Genomic DNA, 18,007 nt, shown 5'->3' with positions numbered 1-18,007 from the left:
CTTTATGATCTCATCCGGTTCTGCACATGCCAGCTGGGCCCTGGGGTCCACAGAGCAGAGCCCCTGCCCCCAGGGCCTCTGGGGCCTGGGATGGGGAAGAACAGGTCTTCCTGCTCCTGGCTCCAGGCAGAGGGCAGCCCACACCCACCCAGGGGCTCAGGGCTCTCCTGGTGCCACCGTGGGCGGGGCAAGCCCACTTCCTCCGCTGTCCAGACCGCACAGGCGGGTCCCAGAACCTGTGGCTGCCCGGCTGCCCACAGACCCCCTGGCAGCCTACACGGTGGCCACGGGCCAGCGCTCCTGTGATTTCGTGCAGGCGTTTCTTTGGTAGGAGCCTCGCGCCCTCTCTGCTCCTCTGTCTGAAGGAGCTCGGGTTTGGGGGTCTGGTTACACCCTCCGAGGCTCTGGTTTCTCCCGGGGACTCTGTTCTCACACGCCACTTCCTTTTGCTTTCACTTATCATGGGAGGTTCCCACGCAGAGGAACAGGGCACACGCCCAGCGTGTGTTCTGCCCCTGCCCCCCAGACAGCAGTCCCCGGGGTCACCTGACTCCCCTTTCTCCGCGCCCAGACCCCACGGGTGGCATGGCCATGGGCTGACTCGCCCACCCAGCTGTGTGTGTTGGTGCCCGGTCCTCAAGTCACCGATTGCACTTTTCCTTGTGACTTTCTCTGACCTGGGGGTTAAGACATTTGTTATTTGATTCCCAGATAGTTAATTTTCAAGCACACCGTGAAGATCCCTCCACAGCCTCATTGCATAGAGTGGGAACACTAGCTCACAGAGGGCCTAGGCCCAGCGCTCTGCCTGCCTGCCGGGTGTGCAGGGCCAGGGCCGCAGCTGGAGCCTCTCCTACACCTGGAGGACCCTCCACCCCCTCCCCTAAGGGGAGCCCACCAGGACTTCCAGGGATTAGCCTGCTCAGCCAGGAGGCAGAGGAAACCCCGGAGGCTGAGGCTCAGGACCCCCAGGAATCGAGCACAGGGAGCCAGCAGCCATGGTCAGGCTGCTGCCCACCAGCTGTGGCCCCTTCCCGAAGCTGGCGTTCAGCCTGGCAGCGGGCAGCTCTCGGTTCAACCAGTAGGGCCGGCCTGGTGGGGCGGGGGTCCGGGCTCCGCGTCCCAGGGCCTGGCTGTCACCGTCCCCCGTGTTGTGGAGAAGGGCTGCTCCCGGGAGTGGACGAGGCTGCCCAGGGGCTGGTGGGGATGCGAGGCAAGCACAGCAGCCCCAGCCCCATGCCCACCACAGACGCCAGGCTGCAGTCCTCACGGGAACACCGTGGGCTGGACGGTGGCTTGGCCTCATCCAGCCCCGGGGAGAACCTTGGCTCACTCGCTCTCCCACCCGAGGTTCCCAGCAGCTTCCACTTCCCTGTCCCCGCCTCCCGGGGCCGCCCTGCTTGGGGCGAATCAGGAGGCTGCGGAGGGGATGGTCACCCTTGCATCTGGGGTGAGCCAGGCCCGTCAGGAAGTACAGCCTGGGCTCTCCCCGAAGCTCCACCCGCCTCCATCCTGGCAGCCAGTACATCCTACCCGGCACTGAATCAGGCAGACAGGCGTGCAGGTGCCCCCCAGGCGGATGTGTGGTAGGCTGACCCAATGCCCTTCCTTCAGGTGGCGCCCCAGCTCGGGCCTGGGGCAGGGGACGGGGTGTGGGGCAGAAACCCAGCAGGGCACCAGGGGGTCTTGGCTCTGTGGCCCTCCCTGCACCACGGCCACCCTGTGCCCACCTGTCGCTTCAACAGAGGGAGCCGTGGGGGGTCGGCAGGGGCAGGATGCGCGGACTTCAGGGTGGGCAGGCAGGGGCTGGCCCAGGGCTCCAGAGACCCCGACCTGCAGGTGCTTTCATTCAGCACCTCCTCTGCCCTGGGCAGGCGGTGCAGCCCGAACCTGCCGCCACCCTCGTCCCTAGGAGTGTGGCCCAGCCCCTGCGAGCTGGAGGCTTGTCTTTCCCTCGCCACCACGGATCGGAAGCTTAGCGGGAGGTGGCAGGGTCAGGTCTCCATCCCCACCGCCGGGAGGAGGCAATCCACAGCTGCCCCTGGCTCAGCCCAGCCTGGAGAGAGGGGCTTCTGGACGCGGAGCAGGAGGGAGGAACAGTGGGCCGTTCCGGTGTAGGGGGCGTCTCCCGGTGGAGAGCTGGCTGGGCAGCCCCCAAGAGTGAGGCCTCTCCGGGAGGCGGAAAGGAGCCCAGATGGCTGGGGCCTGGAGCCTGCCCCTCCCAGGACGCCCGGGCCTGCGCCCTCTAGCAGGCCGTCCATAGTCACCCTTCCTGGAGGGCACCGCGTCGCCAAGCCTGACCTGGGGTGGGAACGGCCCAGTAGCTGCTGGGCAACTGTTGCGTCACCAGCCGCCGGAAGAAGGGAGGCCGGGAGGATGGGATGTGAGGGCCGCTGTCCCGAGGGCAAGGAGGAAGTCCCGCAGCACAGCCTGGGGCCCGGGTGCCCTGGCACCGGCCCCCTCCCTCACGTGCCTCCCGCCAGCCCCCACAGCACTTGGGGTGTCCTGGGGGGTCGGGCGGGGCCAGAGGAGGGCTGCGGGACTGCTGACTGTGTCCTCCTAGACACCACCCTGATCCTGGAGCGTCTCCACGCGTCCCCGACTCTTATCAGGGTCCTTTGGGAGAAAAACCCCAGGGCACCTGGAGGGTCGGCAGCAGGGCCTGGGGAGGCAGGGGGAGACGCTGGGTGAGTCAATGGCAGCAGGGGGCCTTCTCCCTTCTTCGCACCCCTGGGCTGGGCTCCTGCGGCCAAGACGGCCGGCCTGGGCCCCAATGGGGCCCGCAGCTCAGCAGCGGCTGCCTCCTCCCAGCCATGTCCGACTACGAGAACGAGGACGCGTGCTGGAGCGCCCTGGAGGGCTTCCGGGTGAAGCTCATCTCCGTCATCGACCCTGCCCGCATGACTCCCTACCTGCGCCAGTGCAAGGTGCTGAACCCCGACGACGAGGAGCAGGTGCTCAGCGACCCCAACCTGGTCACCCGCAAACGGAAAGTGGGTCAGTGCCGCGGGCAGCCGCACTCTGCCCCCCACCCTGGTCCCCCGGAGGCCTAGCAGGCCCCCCAACCCCCACCCCGCCTCTGGCCCCACGTGCTTGCCACTACGCCCACTCCCCGTGCGGCAGACGCCCCCGGGAGCGCCCCGAGGTGGGGCCAAGCTGGCCCCTGCTGCAGCCTCGTGGGCCATCACGTGCGTCCTCTCTGGGTCACAGGAGTGCTCCTGGACATCCTGCAGCGGACGGGCCACAAGGGCTACGTGGCCTTCCTCGAGAGCCTGGAGCTGTACTACCCACAGCTCTACAGGAAGGTCACGGGCAAGGAGCCCACCCGCGTCTTCTCCATGATCATCGGTGAGCGGCGGGCGCAGGCCTAGGGCGCGAGGGGCGGGGGAGCCTGGTCCCGATGGGTGAACTGCGGGTGAAAGGAAAGGAGTGAGCCTCACGTGGGAAGCTGCCAGCTTTCGTCCCTGTGTGGGTGCCCTTCCCATCCCACCATCCTGAGCTCGTGGAGGGGCAGAGGCTGCAGGAAAGGGAGCCCAAGCCCCAGGTTGGGGCCTGTGGGAGGGGGAAGGCACAGGCTGATGCTCGGCCCAGAGCCCCTTCTGCCCAGAAGGCCCTCTGACCTCGCCAAAGCCCTGCCCAAGAAGCCAGCAGGGTGGCCCCAAGTCCCGTCCTCCCACCTCTCAACCAAGACGACAACAGAATTAGAAAGGGATGGACGCCCAGACCCCAGGCCATCCTGCCCTGGTGGGGTCGGCGGGGTGGGTGGAAACAGGTCGCGGAGGTGAGTCCGTGCCTCAGTTCATCCCCTGGGCGGGGAGCTGACCCCTTGGCCAAGCCACCCCAGAGCCGCTCGGTCCTCGAGTGGGGCCCCTGGGAGGGGCACGCCATCTGATCCTGCCTGCTCCGCAGACGCTTCCGGCGAGTCAGGCCTGACGCAGCTGCTGATGAGCGAGGTGATGAAGCTGCAGAAGAAGGTACAGGAGCTGACGGCCCTGCTGGGCTCCAGAGACGACCTCGCCGAGGAGCTGCGCGTGAAGGACAGCCTGCTGTGCAAGCTCCAGGAGCGCGTGCAGCATCTCAAGGAGGCCTGCGAGGCGGGCAGCCGCGAGCTCCAGCGCTGCAAGGCCGAGAACTATGATTTGGCCCTGCGCCTGGCCCGCCAGAGCGAGGAGCGCGACGCGGCCCTCACGGGGCACCGAGGGCTGCTGCTGGAGGTGCCCAGGGCGGGGGGCGGTGTGGGGCAGGGCCCCGCCCCCGGCCGACCCTGACAGCAACCCCCCACTCTCCTCAGATCGACCGGCTGAAGCACAGCCTCATGAAGGCGGAAGACGACTGCAGGGTGGAGCGCAAGCACACGCTGAAGCTCAGGCGCGCCATGGAGCTGCGGCCCAGCCAGGAGCTGCTCTGGGAGCTGCAGCAGGAGAAGGCGCTGCTGCAGGCGCGCGTGCAGGGCTTGGAGGCCTCGGTGCAGGTGGGCCCCTGGGGCTGGCGGCGGCGGGCTCGGAGGGAGCCAGGCCCGTGCCCTCCCACCCTCTTCCCTCGCACCCACAGGAGGGGAAGCCGGACCAGGGCCGCCCCCAGGTCCAGGTGCCGGAGGAGGACTGGCAGCGGGCGCAGCGGGACCTCCAGCAGCAGGCCGCCACCATCTTCTCCCTGCGCAGGGACCTGCGCCAGGCCGAGGCCCTACGCACTCGGGTAGGCGGCAGGGCCTCACGTGGGGGTGCTGTCGGGGGCCCAGCCGCGGCCTGGAGCGGCCCTCCAGCCCGGCCATTGGGGCCGCGGGCGGTGGGGCTAGCTGGCATCTTCTGTAGAGCGCGGAGGAGAAGGAGACGTTCGAGCTGCAGTGCCTGGCCCTGCGGAGGGACTCCAAGATGTACAAGGACCGCATCGAGGCCATCCTGCGGCAGATGGAGGAGGTCGCCATTGAAAGGGACCAGGTAGGGCCACGCCAGCCTTTCGGGGGAGGCGGTCGTCTGTGTAGCCTTCGATGAGCTCTGATAGAAGCGGTTCCTGCTCGTTCAAAGTCGTGAGCGCTGACACAGGGGTGTGTGGCTTAGCTTCCAGGATCGTCACCGGAGACAGAGGCTGGCTTCCTCCAAGTCTTCCCGCAGCCATGGCCTCCCTGGCTGGTCACTTCGGGCCAGCTGCCTGGGCTGACCTCAGCGTCCCCACTGAGGAGGGCGGGCATGAGAAAGCGTGGGGTGTTCGCTCTGAAGAACATCACACGGCTGTCCACGATCATGTTCTCAGTGTCAAGCGCGCCCGTGAAACAGGAAACACGGGGGCAGGGTGGCCGGGGGCCCTTCGTGGGGAGGCAGTCATCTCCTGCATGTTTCCTGATCGGCCCACACTTCCCGTCGTGAGCCTGGGGTCATGTTTAACACGCCCCAAACATGAGAGCTATCCTCAGGGAAGAAAGGGGAAGGGGCCGCCGCTGGCCCCTCCGCAGCCTTGTTGCTGGAAATTCTCCCAGGAGCGTTGCTAGAAATCAACTGCTGAGAAGTGAGAGATGAGGAGGGGAAATGAAAGCCAGGCGGGGTGTGCGTTGTGTGTGTGTCCTGGGGCATGGGGGCTCACAAGGAGGCTCAGCAAGGATTCCCCTCCTGACACCTGCCCTGCCCTGCCCCCCTGCCCCGCAGGCCACCCTGATGCGGGAGGAGCTGCACGCGCAGCACGCACGCAGCCTGCAGGACAAGGACGCGCTGCGGAAGCAGGTCCGCGAGCTGAGCGAGAAGGTGGATGAGCTCCAGCTGCAGCTGTTCCAGCGTGAGGGCCAGCTGCTGGCCGTGGAGGGCAAGCTCCGGCGGCAGCAGCTGGACGCGCTCGGCCTGGTGGGCCTCCCCCGGGGGGCCTCCGCGGGGTTGACCCTGCCACGGGGAGCGGCGGGAGGGGGGCGGGGGGTGCGGCCACGCAGGAGCAGGTGTGTCCTGGAGGCCACAGAGCCCCGGGGAGGAGCCGCCAGAGGTCCCTGGCCCTTCCTGAGCCCCGCCTCCCTCCGGAAGGTTGGCTCCTCGCTGAGCCCCCCTGGAGGGTTGCTGCAGGGCTGGCGAAGCTCAGGGCCAGGTGGTGAGTGGGGCAGGAGACGCGTTCTCGCCAGGCCCAGCTGGGAGGGGCTTCCTTGGTGGGGGGCCCGGCTTGGGACCCCACCCCACGCCCAGGAGTGGCTTGGTTCCCTCACAGCCTGCTGATGGACCCCTATTCTGTGACTGCAGAGCTCCGACGTGGAGGACAGCTCACCCAGGAATTCCGAGGAGGTGAGCGTGACTCTGCAGGTCAGGCCCAGGCGGGCTTCACTGGACGCTGCGGGCCACAGCCTCCGCCAGACCACAGTCCTGTATGCAAAGCTCTGGGGGCTTGGCCGTGCCTGCCCTCTGCCCCGTGCCCACCTGGGCAGCATAGGTCCCTCCCTGAGAGGCTGGCACCGGGGGACGGTGGTGGGGACAGCAGCCCAGGGCGGGCAGCGTGGACGGTCAGGTCCACTCCCGGCAGGGTGGCGGTCTGATCGCCCCATGTCTCTTGGGAAGTTGTCGCCCCCTCAGGACCTGGAGGAGGATACCCAACTCTCAGACAAAGGTGAGGAGGCCCGTGGCCTGTCCCGGAGGAATCTGACCAAGGCCTCCTCGTGGTGGCAAGTTGGCTCCTGTCTCGACCTTCAGCACACACGCTGCGTGATGCTGGTGCCAGGGGGCGCGCACCCCAGCCCTGGCCCCAGGACCTTCATGCCTCACTACACAGATGAGCACACTGGGGCACAGAGGATGAGCAACCCCCAGAACGCGGACAGGAGCCCCATTTGAGCCTGGGGCCCAGGCTGTCAGCTTCCACTCGGGCCCGGGAATGCTGAGAAGGAGGGGCACCCGCCCTCCAGAGCAGGGAGCGGGGCGGTGGCCGCTGCCCAGGTGCAGCCTGCCAAGAAGTGGGAATAGACAGGGAAGGGGGTACAGCTCCGGGTGACCGCACTGGGGGCTTCAGGCGGCGGAGGCGGGATCACTCTGCCTGCCTGGACACAGGGTGTGGGGTGGCCCCGGGGGGATGATGAGGGGCTGGATCCGAAGCTGGGTGTCAGATGGGAATTTGGGAGGGTGGGGGCGGGGTGGGGGGAGGGGCGCTACCGCAGAGGTAGCGTGTGAAGCCAGACAGACTTCCTCAGCGTCAGACGCCAGCTGCTGGGGGGGGCGCCGAAAGAGGAAGAGGAGGCAGCAAATGGAGAAGTGAAGACTTGGTCCCTCCGCTGCCGCCCAAAGACGCAAGCTTGAAGCCACCGAGCCCCCACGTGGGGATGGGCAGGAAGGACCCACAGGCCACGAGTGGGCAGTGAAGGCTGCTGGCCAGCCAGCCAGGGAGCCCCAACCCTGGGCTGGCATGGCCCCTGGCAGGAGGTGGGGCAGGCTGGGTCGGAGGCCAAGGGGGAGGGAAAGGTGTGAGCTTCAGGGGAAGACCTGGGCCTGGGCTGCTCCCACCATGTCCCTGAGACCTGGGATCCATACCCGGCCCCCACTGTGGCCAGCCCATCAGAGCATTTTTTCTGAGGGTCCTGAGCCTTGGGCCCTTCCAGATATGGAAGGAGCCCTAGGACCTCAGCCCCTGCTCCCAGGGCACCTGAGCCGTCTCACTCGGTGGGTGAGAAGTGAACCTGAGTCCCCATATCTACACAACGGGAATCCTGGCGGGTCCAAGTAAGGACCCAGGAGGTGGCACAGGGCTGGCCCAGGCTGAGGAGGTAAGAGGTACCAGTCAGCGTGACCCTGGCAGCTGGGCAGGACGGACAGGCACTCTCCCTTCCAGGCAGCCTGGCCGTCGGGGAGAGCCCGGAGCAGCCGTCTGCGGCTCCGCAGGAGGAACAGCTATCGCTGACCCCAGAAGTAAGGCTGCCTGGGGTCCCTGGGAGGCCCCTGGGGAGGTTCTCAGCCTGGACTCCTGAGAGTGATTCCTCCACCTGGATGTCCGGGGCCTGAGCCCAGACTCAGCCCATGGGCTTCTGGGGTGTGGGTGTTTGGAAAGTGAAGTGAAGCTGAGACTCCATTTGTGGACAAAGCGGGGCAGGGAGCAGTCCAGTCTTCTGGACAGGGCTCAGCGTTAAGTGAGTGGAACTCGGCCTCCCTGTCCACTGCACTGAGCCTGACAACAAAAGGCGTCACGCCAGACACTGTAGCGGAAGGAACCCTGGCCTGGAGCCGTGGGTCCCCGGCCTTGTCGTGTCATCTGAAAAGAGGGACAGCGCACCCCGCCGACCTGGTCCCCAGTGCGCAGCCCCAGGGCCGGGAGTGGGGCCCACAGGGGCGCCGGCCGGAGTCCGAGCCTCGCCCCTCCTCCAGGACGCAGGACTGAACGGCCGGGAGCCCCCAGAGAAGGAGAAGGGCCGGCGGCGCCTCAAGGAGAGCTTCGAGAACTACCGCAGGTGGGCCCGCGCGGGCGGTGGGTGGGGCTGCGGGCGGGGGCCTCGTGCGAGCCCCCGCCCGCCTGCGCTGTCTGGGTCTCCCGCAGGAAGCGGGCCCTCCGGAAGATTCAGCTCGGCGCGCGGCAGGGGGAGGCGGACGGAGAGAACACCACGGGCAGCGACAACACCGACACTGAGGGCGCCTAGCCGGCCCACCGTCCAGCCCTCCCCGTCGCGGGAGCGGGGAGCGCCGCCCCCCCACCAGGCCGCCCCTTCGTCGGCGAGCACGGGAGGGTTCTGTGCGGGGACCTTAAAGTGCAACTTTGTCAATAAACTACCGCGGTCCGGACGTGGCCGCCTCCAGTGGTCTCGGTCCAGCACGCGCCGCCGGTCGCCAGGGGGCAGCAGAGCTCACCGCCGGCCGCCAGGGGGCAGCAGAACATACCCGCCCACCGGCGCCGGAAGCCGGGGAGGGTCGCTTCCGCCGCTGCCCGCTTCCAAGATGGCAGCGGGGCGGGGCGACCGGAGGGCGGTATGCTGCGGGCGGCGCTGAGCCACGTGCCGATACTGTTGAGCCGCGCGCGGCCCCGCGGGCCCGGCCCGAGGTGGCTATGGGGTCTCCGGGTCCGCCTGCAGGCCGCGGGGACAAGGCGGGCGTGGGGGTGGGGCTGGCGGCGCTTGAGCTCCGAGCCGGGACCCGGGCCGGCGCACTACCAGCTTGTCTACACCTGCAAGGTGGGCCGGTGGCGGGGGCGGTGCCGGGGGGGAGGGGCCCGGGTCCGCATCTGGCGCGCGACGGTGCTGCGGAACGGCGAGGGAGGGCGGGGCCATCCACAGGGGGCGGGACCTCCCTGAAGGGGTGGGGCTATCATTCGAGAGTGGATCCGTCTGGGAGAGGGCGGGGACGCGCGAAGAGGTGGGGCTACCAGTGGGGGCGGATCCTTCCGGAGGTAGGGCTAAGCTGGGGCGGGGCCTTCCGGGAGGGTGCGACTACCAGTGGGGGCGGATCCCTCCGGAGGTGGGGCCAGGCTGGGGCGGGGCCTTCCGGGAGAGGTGGGGCTATCACGGGTGACAGATCCTTCCGGAGGTGGGGCTAAGCCTTCCGGGAGGGGCGGGGCTATCCGTTCTGGGAGGGGCGGGGCCGTGTGGAGGGCCTCACTTTGGAGTCTCCCCAAGGTCTGTGGGACCAGGTCCTCGAAGCGCATCTCCAAGCTCGCTTATCACCAGGGTGTGGTCATTGTGACCTGCCCCGGCTGCCAGAACCATCACATCATCGCCGACAACCTGGGCTGGTTCTCGGACCTGGATGGGAAGAGGTGAGGCCTGCCTGGGCAGGGCTGAGGACAGAGGCCTGTATCCCAGGGCTAGCCTGGTCCCTCCTGAGTCTGCGGCCCCACCCACCGTCCCTGGGGCACCGCCCTTCTAATGAAGATTACAGAGCCTATCTCTGTAGCCCAGCTTCCTTGTCAAGAAATGCATCGTGGAACTTGAAATTCAGATGAACCATGATAACTTTTTGGTGGAAGTATGCCCCAAGTATGCGATTTTCTGCCCTAGGCCATCCCCCCTTGGTCCTGCTTCACTGCCTGGCCTCTGCTCTCAGTACTAGCCTCAGGGGCAGCAGGACCTGGTGACATGTCAGCCACTTCCCCCCTCCCCAACAGGAGGGATCAGACTAGGTTGACAACTTACCTTTTGCTTTGTGGTTCCTTCCTTCACCCTACAAGGCGCTCCTTCCTAAGTATCTGCTATGGGGCCCGGGTCCTAGCATGCACCTTTCTGTCCTCTCTGAGGCTGGCTGGCCACACCAGATGGGGCGGGTGTGAGCTAGTGTGGTTGGGGGCTCTGGTCCTGCAGCGTCAGCCACGCCCCCTCGTGGAGGCAGTGTTCAGTGAGGGGCGGCGCACAGTGAGGGATGGTGTTCAGGGGGCTCCTGACTGGGTGGCCCTGGTGCCACACCAGTCTAGGACCCACACACTTGAGCTTGGCCTGGGGTGCCCTCGAGGGTCCAAGACGCAAAACTGCCAGGAAGCGTCACAGCACCTCTCTCTTTCTCAGGAATATTGAAGAAATCCTGGCAGCCAGAGGGGAGAAGGTACGCCGAGTGGCTGGCAAGGGGGCCCTGGAGCTCCTTTTAGAGGCTGCGGGGCCCCCCAAATCCACCACTGCTGCGGAAGGGGCTGAGGACCAGGATCCCACCCAGCCCTGCAAGACGGAGGCTAGCTGACCCGTCTTCTGCCTTGGAGAAGGGTGCTCCAGCCCTGGGCCGCTCTGGACGCGCCTGTTTTCTATCAATAAACAGACTTCACTGCAGACGCTGGGACCTGGGGTTCTCCTGTCATCCCTGCCTCTGCAGTCAGAGTGAGCCACAAGCATGCCCTCCAGGCTGTGCGCTGGGGCCTTCTGCGGCTGGAGGCCGCATCTGAGTGGGGAGGGGCTGGATGTTGCAGTCTGAGCCCTTCCCCTCCCCACCACAGGGCTGTGGCTGTGTGGCCTTGGGCAGGTCGCTTTGTCTCTCTGAGCCTCTGTCTTCCTGTCTTCTGGTGAAGATGCTCACAGTGCCACCTTGTCAGGAGTTACAGACAGAAAGACGGGACTTAGGCACAGGGTGGCTCAGCCTTGCCCCAAATGTCAGGCCCCGACTTTGATGGCCAGTCAGTCGCTGTTCTTGCTGAGGGGCGAAAGCCCCACGGTGGGTCCTGCCCCTCTGGCCACGCACAAGAAGGCCCCACATGTCCTGTGCCGCCTGGACACATCTGTGAGCTGGTGCCAACGTCGGCCTTGACCCTTGGCCATCAGCCAAAGTCAGCCAACCAGGCTGCTCACGGTGCCGCAGATGAGCCGGGCAGCTGCAGTGGCGAGCGGTATGGGGGCTGGGGCTGCCGTGTGCGTGTCCCCCACCCCCAGGCTGTGCAATTTGTCTCCCAGCCTAGCTTGACTACCTTCTCAGGATGTTCGCGTGTTTATGAAAGCATGTTTATTTCCAGAAGTGTTCTGGGCTGTGTGACCTTCAGCATTAATCACCAGTCACAGTCTTGCAGGATCCGAGCTCCTGACAGCCGCCCCCGTGGGCACAGGCCTGGGCATTGTTCTCTGGGAGCTGGCAGCCCGTGCTCTGCCTTGATTACCCGCCCCGTCCTTCCCGTGGCTAACAACCCCCTATTATCCCGCCCGGAACCTCCTGTGACATTTGCAGAGTCAGTCCTGGAGGCTGAGCCAGCCCCCAGGCCTGCTTCTCCACGAACGCCCTGAGGGACCTCTGGCCTTGGAGCAGCAGCGTGGGGGCAGGACTTCGCTGCCCGCGGAGGGTTGGGGGCCGGTCTGGGGAGGCCCAGGGAGCTGCCTGGACTGTGAGAGCGCAGAGCAGACCCCGCGAGTGCCCCCAGCGCAGACCTTCCTTTCCTGGGCGGTTTGGACACGTTTACTCGCCATGTCCTTTCCTGTCTGTCTTCCAACCCTGAGCTCGTCGGTCTGAGCCTGGAGGACAGGGCAGGTCCTGGGGACAGTAGGGCGAGTGTACCCAGGGCAGGCTCCGGACAACTCAGGGTGGCCCCCACGCCCAGAGCCACTGAAAGCCTCCGCACTGGCGGGGCAAGCGTTTTGGTCCTGTCTCACTGTGCTTCCCCCTGGAAACCCCAGAAAAGGCCCCTGCCCTTTTCCTCCCCCTGCCTCCTGACTGACCCCGGCACCCCGCCGGGTTGCCTGTGAGGTCAGTGGCTCCGAGCGGCCTTGTCCCCGGTCACTGGCCTCCCCGCAGTCTGGCCACTGCCACCCTGCTGCCCCTTCGAAAGGCGCCTGGCTCTCCTCCCCTCCTCACTCCAGGCCAGGACCCTCTCCAAAGCCTCAGTTAGGTCTCCTGTCTTGCAGGCCGATTCTGTACCAGCTGAGCCACCAGGGAAGCCCCAGAGCGTCACACTAGGGAGTCGAGTGTCTGGCCAACCTCGGGTGGTCCTGTAATCCTCCAGGTGTGGTCTGGACGTAGAAAGCCTCTGAGAACAGCTGGCTTGGGAATGCTGGCTTCCAGGCCATCAGACAAACTTCTTCCTGCAGGACTGCCCAGAGCCTTTAGCATCCTGACCTGGCTGGGAGCCGCTGAGACTCGGTGCCCCTGTGTTCCTACCAGCTGAGTGCCAGGCTTCCCGGGCGCTGAGAATTCTCTGGGAGTTGGGGAGGGCTCACTTTTCCTCGTGGGGGCCTCTCCCTCCCTCTCCCTGCCTTTTCTCCTCCATCAGAGCGTTCTGACCCCACCCTGCAGGCTCTGCCCACACTTTCCCCTCCAGCCCGGTTCCTCCTAGCCGTCTCCAGCCTCCCCACCCCCTGTGGGTGCCCCCCTCGCTGTCTGGCCTGCTGTGGCCAGCGTTGGGGGCCAGGGAGCAGCGGGTCATTGAGCTGAGGGGAGAGGCTTCTCGTGCCCGCTCCCCTGTCCCCAGGCTGGTTTCCTCAGTGGCGCCTTCCCAGGCCGCTTCGCCGGGCTGGCCGCCGCGGTGGGGGGTGTGGCGTCAGGTCTGCTGATCTCCCTTGCTCCGAGGTGGCCGTCGGGTGTCAGGCAGGTGGGCCACAGCTCTGCGGGCTGCTGGAGCCTGCCTGGGAGCAGTCAAGATGGGGCCGCAGCACCTGGCAGGCTGGCTGGTGCCCCCGAGGCTCGGCTGGGCACCGTGCTGCTGGCGTCCGTGGCTGGAGTGCTTTGGTGAGTGGGCGGTCTGACCGGGCCCACCTGCCCGTCTGCCCACCATGCAGGTGGGCACTGGGGTGGCTGCACCAGGCTGGCGCCACCTGGTGGTCTGGGGCCCTGTTCTGGGGTAGGGCCTCCTGCTGGTGCCCTCTGATGCTGCTGCTGCACACTGAGCCACCAAGCGGGTGGCTGGGCAGGCCTGCTGCTGTGGCTGTGCCCGTGGGGAGAGGGTCCCTCTCTCCGTGAGGCTGGAGTGCAGGACTGTCCTATCCCAGCTCCCTCCTCCTGTAGTCCTGGCACCCACGGCTTCGGATGCGGCCAGACGGATGGACGCTGTGCCAGGGCCCTGCTGGTGCCCCTCTGAGTGCTGGGCTCCAGTGCCCGGGGGTCTGGTGAGCCCCACTCCCGCGAGGCCTCCTGGACGCAGCCTGGGACCCCTCGGGCTCCCCTGCCCCCGGGGGACCCCATCGCTGGAGCACTGTCAGGACCCCCGGGGCGGGGGGTGCCCTGCGTTCCAGGCGGCTCTGCCTGTCCCAGAGGGCTCCTCTGGGCAGAAGCCTCCTGTTGCTCCCGGCCTCCTGCTCAACCCCCCCGGCGGGCCCTCAGCCTTGGCCTAGTAGACCCCCGCCCTGGCTCTGGGAACACTTTCTCCCTCTGAACGCCAGAGGAGCCCACATGTTTATCTCCCAGGCAAGGTCCCTGAGTAGACCAAGGTCTCAGCCGGGGGAGTGGGCTCTAGTCAGCCTGGCCTGAGGCCTGGGTGCTGAAGGCTCCAGACCACCACGTCTGTGGCCAAGACTTAGGGCCCAGAGATGCAGGCAGGGAGCCAGGTGGGTCCCCATTTCCATCTGCCCTTGGTCCCAGCACCCCTTCCTGCAAGTGGGGAGGTGGTGGGGCTCCCAGCAGGGTGCTGGGTCAAGGCCAGGGGTGCAGCACACACCCCGACCGCCTGCCACGCTGTCCCCAAGACCTCTCCCCATCCCCTGGTGGCACAGAAGCCCCAGGGCTTCACTGTGTGGACCCACCAGACCATCTGGTCAAAATGGCCTCCTGGAATGAAGCCTTCCAGGCAGGGCCCGGGCTGGCTCAGCCCAGGAGAGGCCCGGAGACACCTGGGCTCCAACCCCAGCGTCCTCGCCAGCCGTGTGTCCCTGGGGCTGCCGCTTCACCCCCCGAGCCCTGGCCCCTCAGTGATGGGCACAACAGGGACAGAACCCATGGCAGGGGTGGGCGGGAGGAGGGGCAGCCTGGGTGGGCCGGTTGGCTGACCCGGGTGAGGCCGCCACTGGGCCCCCAGGAGGACAGAGACCCTCGCCAGCTCTCATTCCGACACAGATGACATCCACTTGGCAGACTTTTATTTTTTCAGGAAAAACAAGAACAAATGTACCTCTTGGGCTGGAAAGGACCCACTGACAACATGGCAAACACGTGTGAGCAATAAATACACATCGCCCTCAGGCATGAGGCTGGTCGAGCCCTGCCCTCCGGCCCCACACCCACCACCCCACCTCACTGGAGGCCCCCCGAGCTCCCCAGGCTGTACAGAGGGGCAGGGGTGCAGTGGCCTCCTTGCACTTGCCCAGCAGGACCCTGAGGCTGGGCAGAGTGCCACCCAAGAGGAGGGGCCCCCTTGTGCCTGTGATGGTGGTGGTCTCCCAAGGGGCCTGTCTTCTGCCCGACACCTAGGGCGGCTCACCCCGCAGGAGAAGGGGGTGATGTCATTCGCCCCGCGGGGTGGGGGGGCTGGCTGCTCCACCCGCCCTGCTGATGGCCAGTGGGGTGGACCTTTGCCAGCTGGTATGCCCAGAACCAGGCCGGCTCAGTTCCTGGGCTCCTGGGCTTGGAGTTGAGGAAGGTGGCAGGCCTCCCAACCCTGTGGGCTCATGACGACATGCCTGGTGGGGCCCAGAGACCCTCGTTGGGGGGGCATTGCCCTCTCAGGCTGCAGGCTTGCCAAGTCTCCGTGTGTCCTTGTCCTCCAGCCCCGGCAGGAAGCGGGACAGGGCCTGGGAGGGGCCCTCCCAGGGGTGAGGCCGAGTTGGGGCGGGCACGCCTGTGCTCAGCACACCGGGGCCAGCTTCCGGAGAACAGAAATGCCCGTCACTGGTGGCCCCAGAGAGGAGGCTTCAGAGACGCCTCTGGGGGTGGGGGGTGGTGGGCAGCGGGGCTTCACATTTGGCCGGGCAGGGGGCAGGGAGAGAGTGGAGAGGATCCAGACAGCACCTGGGCTTTGGAGCCGACATGCTGAAGGCCGGCCTGGGGCAGGGCGAGGGCGAGGGCAGGGCTGCGAGAAGCCACGTACCGCGTGGGGCGGGCGCAGGACAGGAGCGAGCCCCGGCCTGAGCCTGCTGCCCTGGGAAGGGGCACAGAGGGGGCTGGGTGCCCGGCGTCCGGCGCAGTGGGCGGGGCCGCATGGCTCAGAGCCTGCCCTCAGCCGCAGCCTAGGGAGGCTTCTTGGTGGGGAGGGGGCCATGAGCATCCTGGATGTTGGTGAGCACACCCCACCCCAGCCCCGTCCAGGACTGGGGGGTGGGGGGCAGGCCTGGCTGCGGGCGCCTTAGCTGGCACCGGGCTGGCACTGCTGCCGGGACTCCGGGGGCCCGCCCACCTCCTGCTCCGGGCTCCCGGCGAGGTCCACCCGCTGCTCATCCATCCGCTTGGCCTGGACCCTCTGGATGAGGCTGAAGAAGTCCTCGTCGGGCATGGTGGGGCCGCGGGGTGGCACATCCGGGGGCGGGCAGCGCTGGTCATCGATTCTGGAGGACTGGGCAGATATAGACACGCAGGTTGGCGCCTCCTGTCCCCAGCCTTCGGGGCCCCGGCCCAGGGCTCAGGCACCTCAGGGACCACTCCAAGCAGGGGCCGCCATCTGGTGGCAGTGCCCACTCAAGCCTGAGAGCCGCTCGGGCCACCTTGGGCCTCCCTGGGCATCAGCTCCGGAGGCAGACCTGGGAGCCAGGACCCAGAACGGCCCTTGCAGGGAGCCTCGGCGTGTGGCAGGGCTGGACATGGGGCTGTGTAGGCAGCCTCCCAGGTTTGCTCCTGAGGCCCCCAGGCCTGGGGTGTTCTTGAGCCGCAGGGACAGGGTAGGGCAGCACGGAGCTCCCCAGGGCCCCGTGGAGTCAGGGGGCCCAGGGGGCAGCAGGGCTTCTCTGCAGGGTCTGGCGCAGAAGGGCTGGGAGCCGGTGCAGTCCCTGGAGTGCGCGTGCATGTGGGCGGGGGGCTCGGGGGTTCTCGGAAGGGGCCGGTTTGGAGGCTCCTCGGACTCGCCCAGGGCGGCGCTGTCCTCTCCTCTGTGGGATTGAATGTCACATCTGGAAACTTCCCAGCTTCCTGCATGGGTGGGGCGGATGGGCGCTGGGGCTGCCCGCTCCCCATCCACTTCCGTGGGGGTTGCCAAACCCCTGCCTGGACCCGTGGGTGGCCGGACCCCTCATGTCCTCCGCACTCAGAGGTACAGCCTGGTCCTCAGTTTTCTCCATCCAGAGGTGGATGGCTGGTGGGGTACCCCAGGCCACAACCCCGGGGGCCCGGTGATTCCCTCCAGCTCGACTCCTGAGCCCGTGGTGACCTTCTCAGGGGGCCCAGGAAGGGCCCACAGGGCTGAGCACCCACGGGCACCTGGTAACACTGGCTGAGCCAGCCAGGGGGGGCTGCTCCCTCAAAACACCCTGAGACAGAGGGACCAGGGCCCCAGCCAGGAGGGGGCCTGGGCTAACCCCGGCAGGGGGCACAGATGGGGCAGGGGCAGACCCCGGGCTGCAGGCCCACCTGGCACTTGATGAGCATGTTGAAGAACTCGTCCCCTGGCTCCTGGGGGTCCCCATCACCACGCAGGTGGCCCAGGTTGTTGTGGGTGATGCGCAGGCCGGGCAGGCTGCCCACACTGGCACGCTGGTCATCCAGCCGGCGGCTCTGGGAGCTGGCGATGAGGTCAAAGAACTCCTCGGTCTGTGGGGAGGCCGTCAGCGAGGGCTGGGCTGCAGGGCGCCAGAGGTCAGGCTGGGGAGGCAGGGACCCCGCCCAGGGGCCCCCGAGAGCACCTCTGCCAACCCCAGACCCCGGCTGCTCTCAGTCAGCTCTGCCAGGGCCCCCCCCGGGGAGGGGAGAACGCAGAGCCCAGCCTCCCACGCCCACTCCCTACACGACCCGGCGAGTCCCGGGGGACGGGAGGATGACAGGTTTCAAAGGATTGCAGCCTGGGGCTCCCGGTGACATGGGGCACTTTGCAGCTGGCCTGCCCCGCCCTCGGAGCCTGCAGCAGGGTGGGAGCCGACTCACCGACCCGACCCTCCAGGGTGGGGGTGGCTGTGGCTTCGGCGGCCGCGGGCTGGCCGTCCTCCAGGGGGCAGCGCTGGTCGTCCATGCGGCTGCTCTGGAACTTGCTCAGCAGGTCGAAGAAGCACTCCTCGTCGGAGGACGGGGCCCGGGGGATGCTCTGCGGGCCGGGCGGGCAGTCAGCATTGGCTCCAGGCCAGCCACAGGGTGGTCCTGCCGTCCCGCGTGGACCCCCGGACACGGCCGGGGGGCTGCTCGGCTCGGACCAAGGTCCGGACCCTCCTCTTTCGCCCGCCCCGCGCCCCCAGCACCGTTCTCCCCCACCTCTCCCCTCCCTCAGCCGCCGCTCCATCTGGGTCTCCCTCAGCCTCCCCAGACGTGACATTGGTGTGCCTCCCCACACTGGCGGTCACCGCCACCTGCCAGCAGCCTCCCTGTGCCCCAGGCCCCCTCAGGCGCTCATGTCTGTCCCTGTTCCTTGCCTTGGGGCTGGCACCTCCTGGGTCACTGGAGCGGCCTGGCACCTGGAGTGTGTGGAGCGGCCGTGAAGGCTCCACCTGCCAAGGGGTCTAGTCGCTCACCCACTTGCTCGTCTGTTTGTTTAGTGGACAGTGGTGAGCGCCAGGCTGGGTGCCAGGGCTCCAGAGGCACGCAGGCACAGGTGGCGCTCACTGCAT

The 18,007-nt window shown here is 67.4% G+C and overlaps 3 protein-coding genes across 9 annotated transcripts; 2 read left to right on the top strand and 1 right to left on the bottom strand.

The window, feature by feature from the left end:
* Positions 258-8,726, top strand: CARD9 (caspase recruitment domain family member 9). 7 transcript variants are annotated; one of them, XR_001918874.1, is made up of 13 exons: positions 266-1,586; positions 2,812-2,997; positions 3,211-3,348; positions 3,910-4,214; positions 4,292-4,471; positions 4,552-4,695; positions 4,812-4,937; positions 5,640-5,831; positions 6,181-6,254; positions 6,525-6,573; positions 7,786-7,862; positions 8,316-8,398; positions 8,485-8,516. XR_001918874.1 is itself a non-coding variant. In XM_018056099.1 (13 exons), exons 1-13 carry the CDS (start codon positions 1,580-1,582, stop codon positions 8,582-8,584), a joined length of 1,629 nt encoding a protein of 542 aa, XP_017911588.1. In that variant the 5' UTR covers positions 735-1,579; the 3' UTR covers positions 8,585-8,726. The 7 variants fall into 7 exon arrangements, 5 of the variants coding, with proteins under 5 accessions (XP_017911592.1, XP_017911591.1, XP_017911590.1 ...); XM_018056099.1 differs by having other exon boundaries at positions 735-1,586; positions 6,213-6,254; positions 8,485-8,726; XM_018056100.1 differs by lacking the exon at positions 266-1,586 and adding an exon at positions 1,611-2,687 and having other exon boundaries at positions 6,213-6,254; positions 8,485-8,726.
* DNLZ (DNL-type zinc finger) lies at positions 8,838-10,752 on the top strand. The gene is made up of 3 exons (XM_018056105.1): positions 8,838-9,112; positions 9,554-9,693; positions 10,436-10,752. The coding sequence occupies exons 1-3, from the start codon at positions 8,912-8,914 to the stop codon at positions 10,602-10,604; spliced, it is 510 nt and encodes a 169-aa protein (XP_017911594.1). The 5' UTR covers positions 8,838-8,911; the 3' UTR covers positions 10,605-10,752.
* Positions 14,391-17,490, bottom strand: GPSM1 (G-protein signaling modulator 1; the record flags this gene model as incomplete). The annotated part of the gene is given in 3 exon segments (XM_018056093.1): positions 14,391-15,816; positions 16,824-17,032; positions 17,334-17,490. Coding segments are annotated over 3 exon segments (573 nt in total), but the record flags the coding sequence as incomplete, so codon positions are not given.

Source organism: Capra hircus, chromosome 11, assembly GCF_001704415.2.
Source record: "Capra hircus breed San Clemente chromosome 11, ASM170441v1, whole genome shotgun sequence".
Taxonomy (NCBI): Eukaryota; Metazoa; Chordata; class Mammalia; order Artiodactyla; family Bovidae; genus Capra; species Capra hircus.
This window is presented reverse-complemented; position numbering and strand designations above follow the sequence as displayed.